The following is a 6177-nucleotide window of genomic DNA, read 5'->3' on the forward strand; positions in this document are numbered from 1 at the left end:
CTCACAGATTCATGGAAAACTGTGGAACCCCTGTAGACACATTATTAGACATTTCAGAGTTAAGCATGGTGGCTGACGTTAAGGTCAATATATTTTTTAAAAGTCAAATGGATTTCCATAAATTAGATACAAGTAGAAAGTGTCATTTTAAACAGGTATCGAGCACCAGAGCTGCAGCATTCTACAGTCTCTTGAGATAAATGCCATAAAAGATGTACAAGATCTGAACGTACGAAAGATAAAACTAAAGACTAAACTGAAAGATTCTAACGTTAAGGAAGGCCCACAAAAATAGAGCGCCATCCCATGTTGGTGACCAGGAAGGCTGGCTATCATGATAGTCAGTCCTCCCTTAACTGATCCACGGAGTCAATGAAAACGCAATTCAAATCGGCGGCAAATGAGTTTTCAGGGAACACGGCGTGCTGATCCCAGCATTTATATTTTAGAGCTTAAGAAGGGCAAAAGGCGGAGACACGGCGAAGATGAGCCCGGAGATACTGAATAAGATGTGAGGACTTGCTCTACCAGAGATCAAGCTGTCTTACCAAGAGATAAAAATTAAGACAGTGTAGTATCGGCACAGGAATAGACCGACTGATCTGTGGAACAGAACAAGGAACTCAGAGACACGCAAATAAAGACCGAAATGACTCCAGGCACTGACAAATGTTCCCTGGGGCTGCAAAATCTGATTGTGAATTGAGAATCCCTGGCTTAGTAATAAGGATCGATCTTTAAAACACACCTTGAATTTTGTAAAAGTGAATTACAGGATACCAAAGACATGAGTTCAAAATGCATGCACACACAATAGCTCACGTGCAAAGAGAAAATAGTTGGGGAAACAAGGCTCGCGAAGCACAAAGCTCCACGTCACTTCCGGAGTTAAATGGCCCGCCTCGTAGAGAGAGCTTGAGGAGAAGTGAGAGGGAGTTGACGACAGGGGCGGGGCTCCAGTGGGTGACCTTTGGCAGAACTTGAAGATCATTGGTTGCTGGCCACAGTGGTGGGAGGTGAAAGGAAGAGCTGGAAGCTGATTGGCCTTTGAGGGAAGAGCGGGAAAGGGAGCGAGAGCTGGCTGTTCCCTCAGACCTCTTATCCCAGACGATTGCTTCTGAGCTGCTGGAGGCTGGGGTAACCACAGACTGGCATCAGGAATACGACTCTCATTCTCCACCCCCCCCCGCTCCTTTCCTCCCTCTCTCCTGCTCTGGATCCTCAACCCTTTCTCCTCTCCTCCACCTCAACAGGGTACCTCATGCCCCATTCCGCCCTTTCCCCACCTCCCACCCCACACCTCCCACCTCCCACCTCCACCCCGTCCTTGGCAGAAGTCCTGTGGGAAGACCCCTTGCCCAGCCTCCTGACCTCTGGCCTCTGGCCTCTGGCCCCTGGGGAAGGGCTTATGCCCCTGCCTTTGATTCTGAGGTGGGGGTGGCAGGGAGTGATTGGGCAGCCTGAGAGGAGGGTAGTGCCCTTTGGGTGTGGAGGAGGGGAAGGGGTGCTCAAGCATCGTTGTTGAAGCTTGGAAAGGAGCATGGAAGGTTGTTGGGAGGCTGTGGAGGGAATGAGTGAGTTGCATGAAAGCAGGGAGGGTGTTTGGTGCAAGAGAACTGTTAGTGCAGTGAGGAGTAGGCTATTGACCAGATCGGGCAGATCAAGGTCCGGCATTCAGTAGAGGGCTCGGTAAACGTCTATTTGATAAATAATCAAGGGGATGAATGAAATAATGGTTGAAAGAAGGGCTTAGGAATCCAGCAGAATAATATGATTTCATGAGATGCAGAGGGGTTCAAGCTTAAGAGGGAACGAGTGAATAATTAGATTTGATGAGGTGCAAGAAAAAATCATCAGAATGGAACGTGAGGGGAAAATTGAATGTGGGGCATTCATGAGACTAATAATTGACTTGAGTGCAAGGGGCATAGAATCATGAGTAGGGAGTGAATGCAGAAGGTTAGGAAGACAACTGTGGAAGTGGATGCCAGGAATAATAGTTGGGCATAGCAGAGAACAGGATGATACATGAGAAGGGGCAGGAGTAATTGTTGAAGGGGACACGAGAGTGCATGTGTATGCCTGAGAAGGGGGGTGTCTCTGTGGAGTGAAGGTAAGCAAGGAGAATAATAATTGGATTGAAAGTATACAGGACCCGTGCCCAGAGTTTCTTGGAACCAGCCTATATGTGACTGGCAAGGAGGCTACATGAGCAAGGGGGGGGGGGTGCAATCTCAATTCAGTGGTGAGCTGGATGGAAGAAGAATCCTACCACCTCAGAGGGGGCTTCCCAAGGGCAGAGGAAATGCACTGGGGGTAGAGGATCATGTGGCTATCCTGACCTTCACTCTTTGCCCTAGAACCATGGATCCCAATGAAATGCCTGCCGTGTCCTGCTGTCCCCCCGACCCCATCACTGGGCTTGAGACCGGAGCCCCGTGGGGGATTGGATTTAGGTCTATAAGAGCTATACGTCGCTGTGTCCGCTACTGGAACCATGGCATCACTGACCAAGTCAAGGACCCAGGGCACCTCTGCCTCTTCCAGGCCTGCAAGCGTCGCAATTGTTCCCGCTTCTCGTGAGTGTGACATCTGACAAGGGGAGGGGAGGGGGCCTCCTCTAAAGGTGACTGACTTTGGACCTGCAATCCACCCCATCACTTTAGGGAACACTGCAGCATCTTGCCTGCTGAGCATGCCTTGAAGAGGGAGCTGGGGCCACACCAAAGGGGGCCCCTGACTCGAAGTCAGCTAAAGAGACTGAGCACCCTTCCGAAAGCTCAGAGCCATGTCGAGAAGGAGGCCATTCAAGAAGGAGTCATCAGTGAGTGTCTCTGGCCAGGGAGGGAGGTCTGAGTTTGGCTGTAGGGAGCATGAGTAGTTCTTGTCACCAGGCCTGCCACCCAATGTTGATGTGGCCTTGGGTAAATTACTCTTTGGGCCTTAGCTTCCCCCAACTATAAAATGTCATCAATATTATCTACCAAGTCTTGGTGGGAAGGAGAGATCTGGGGGGGGGGGGTCAAAAGTGTCCACAGTGAGATGAGACTTGAGATCGAGAGTGAGGCGGAGTTGGGTGGGGTCAGGGGGAAAGGCTCGTCTAAGCTGTCATCAGTGTCTCACAGCTGGGAAGGAGAATGTCATGTCCCGGCTTGAGGCCCACCCCTGTTGCAGCCAGTGAGGGAGGCTCCCACATCAGCCACTACCCAGACCCCCTCCTCTGTGTCCTGAAGGCCTGCGTACCATCTCTAACCATACTGCAACTTGCCACGTGACCTTGGGGAAAAATAGTATTCTCTGGGCCTCAGTGTCCCCAGTCCCAAAATGAAGAGTAAGACTAGCTGGTGTTCAAGTTCTTCTCAGCTCTGCCATTCTGGCCCCTATCCTCATCCCCAAACATGCCCACATCTCCTGTCCATGGCCGGCTTGGTTCCTGACTCCAACCTGCACTCTCCGCTCCTGCAGGCAAGCTGCCAAGGAGCTCTGCTGATCGGTCAAGCCTCGGAATCTTTGTCTCTGTCCTGGACTCCAGCACCCTTGATGAAGCAACTAACAATTTCTCTTTCGAAGAAGTCCCACAGGCCCCCTGCCTTGTCCAGCAGGTGAGTAGAGTGGGATGAACCATGGAGCTGGTTGGACACTGTGTTACTTCTGGGTGCCCAACCTTGTGCTTAAGGCCATGGGAGCTAGAAGGAGGAGGCGGAGGCAGTGCGCTGGAGGCAGAGGAGGAGGAGGGGAGGAGGGGGAGGGGGAGGAGGAGGAGGGGGGAAGAGAAGGAGAAGGTTGGTTGTCAGACTAACGGGCAAAAGCGGGGCTCTCTCAGCTTTGCCACTTCCTATTTGTGAGACTTTGGACAAGTGACTTTGTATTTCTGAGCCTCTATTTCCCTACCAGTGTACTGAGAGGGGACAATATTCTGCACCTTTGACAAGGGGACTAGCACATGGCCTGCCACATAGCAGGCCTTTGATAACTGGAGGCCGTTATTCCAGATGAAACAGACCGATGGGATACAAGGCCCTATGAGAAGGGGCAGCCGTGATGGTGAGGGCCACAGAGGCCCAGGCGAGAGTCTAAAGGTCATTAGAGAAAGCTTCCTGGGGATGAGCCAAGCTGGCCCCTCCAGTCCCGTGAGGACTGGGGAATTCGGAGGAGAGAATCAGTCCCTGGACAGGGACAGTAATCACGTCTCTCCAGGTGCCTTGTAGAACAAGACACAGACACCTGACGTTTCCCATAATCTTCACTGTTGCTCTGGGAGTTTTGAAAAGGCTGGCAGGAATCAGTGTCGCAGGAAAGATATAGAAAAAAGATTAGAAAAGAAAACAGCCTGAGCGGAGGAAGAGACTTGTCTAAGCCACAACGACTAATGGTCTGTAGGCATTCAGACTCCCACATCCAGATTTTGCAAAATCCTACCCTCTCTGTCACTTGTAGTACATGTCTGCCAGAGGGTTAAATCCCTTGGCCTCTCCTTCCCTTTTTTCCTAGATGCTCAACTCTGATCCTCCAGCCCTGTGCCACCTGTAACCTCTTCTACTGCTGCCACAGAGACTGGGGAAATAGTGGGGTCCGGAGCCCCAGCAGGGGCCAAGCTTAGTGACTGAAAAGAAGCAGAAGGCCTTGGGGTGGGTGGGGCCTTCCGTGGAACTGGGGGACGAAGGGGCACAGGAGAGGAGAGGGTTCCAGCTCCCATTCTCTCTCATCCTTTCCTTTGCAGGCTCCCAAAGCTTGTGACCAGGCCTCGGTTTCTGCCTCCTTAGAGTGGCAGCGGAAGCTGGAAGCGGCTGAGGCTCTGCTGGCTCTGAGAGAATCTTGCCAGGCCCCTTCTAGCTCCATCTCCCTGCTCCAGCCTTGCACTGTGCCAGGTAGCCTGGTCTTTGAAAGGAGAACATGGGGTGGGGGATTTTTTGGAAATGGGAGGGCGTTGTGGTAAGCAGGGCCTAACAGGGAAGTCAGGGTCGGAGGGAGGGTGGGAAGTTGAACCTCCCTGGGCCCAGGCACCCAGGCTCCTCAGTCTGATGCTTGAGGTGGCAGCCGATGGTTGTTCAGTGAATCATCGTTTTGTCGAGCTTTGTGCTCAGCAGCAAATGTCCAGGGCCCTGATGTCAAGAAATGAGGAAACGGAGGCCCTGAGAGTGGCAGAGACTTGCCCTAGGGCATGAAGCATACCAAGTGGAAGAACCAGGTCTCCTGACTCCCAGCCCAGAGCCTTCTTCCCAGACCCCTGCAATCTGCTGTGATCTGGGAGGACACACATAGGTGATAAGAGCCTAGTCTGGGAGGAGATCTGTTCCTGCCTTCAGGGAGTTTCCAGTATAGATGTGGAGCCCGGATGCCTTCACAAGTTGTGTTTTGTGGCTAAATCTCAACAATGAGCCTGGAGAGAGGAAGGACTGGAGGAGAAATAGACACCTGAGGAGGCTGAGAGGGAAGTATAGGCACTACCAGACCAAAGTGGTGGATGGGGTACAGTGTGAGTGAAGCAGCACCCTGGGGAATGGCTAGAACAGAGGGGATGAGGGTGGAGAGGCCACACAACACAGAGGTCTAGCATGCCAGGCTTAGGAGGTTAGACCAGCGGCTGTGGGTGATGGGGAGCCAGGGAATGTCTGAGCTAGGGAGGAGCATGTTCAAAGACCCTGGGCTTGACAAAAAAGAAATACGGTGGCGGTGATGGAGGGATTGGAGGAGGCAAGACTTGAGATGGGCAAATCAGCAAGGAAGCGTTCTGTGCAATATAGCCCAGGTGGCAAAGCCTTGATTGGGTGGAACAAAAAAGAAGGGAGAGCTGGGAGGGGAAATGGATGTGACCTGGCTCTGACCCCATCGTTTCTGTCTACAGCTCCTGCCGGAGATAGAGGACTTCAGCCTCCTAGCCCCTCTCCCCAACCCAGGCCGGCCAGCGCTGTTTCTGTGCCTGTTGGACACCTGGGGTGCATCCCCCTCTCAAACTAGGAGCCTAGAGAAGGAGAACTCACTAGAATACTGCCTATTGATGCATTTGCAAAGTGCTTAATGTCCAAAATTCTTAGCATCTTTCTTTAAACCTTTAGGAGCTCTTATAAGCTTCAGACCTTTTTATTATATGGGGCGATTCCTTGATGAGGGGGATATCCTTGTACCTCCATCCTTTACCCTCTTGGATCCCGGGGCCTTTTAATGTCTCTTATAAAA

The 6177-nt window shown here is 52.0% G+C and overlaps 1 protein-coding gene across 1 annotated transcript; it reads left to right on the forward strand.

The window, feature by feature from the left end:
• The first annotated feature begins 2310 nt into the window (after nt 1–2310).
• On the forward strand, nt 2311–5981 carry DMRTC1B (DMRT like family C1B). The gene is made up of 5 exons (XM_032475107.1): nt 2311–2579; nt 2667–2824; nt 3466–3602; nt 4721–4868; nt 5846–5981. The coding sequence occupies exons 1-5, from the start codon at nt 2365–2367 to the stop codon at nt 5956–5958; spliced, it is 771 nt and encodes a 256-aa protein (XP_032330998.1). The 5' UTR covers nt 2311–2364; the 3' UTR covers nt 5959–5981.
• The last annotated feature ends 196 nt before the right edge of the window (nt 5982–6177 follow it).

Source organism: Camelus ferus, chromosome X, assembly GCF_009834535.1.
Source record: "Camelus ferus isolate YT-003-E chromosome X, BCGSAC_Cfer_1.0, whole genome shotgun sequence".
NCBI classification, from domain to species: domain Eukaryota; kingdom Metazoa; phylum Chordata; class Mammalia; order Artiodactyla; family Camelidae; genus Camelus; species Camelus ferus.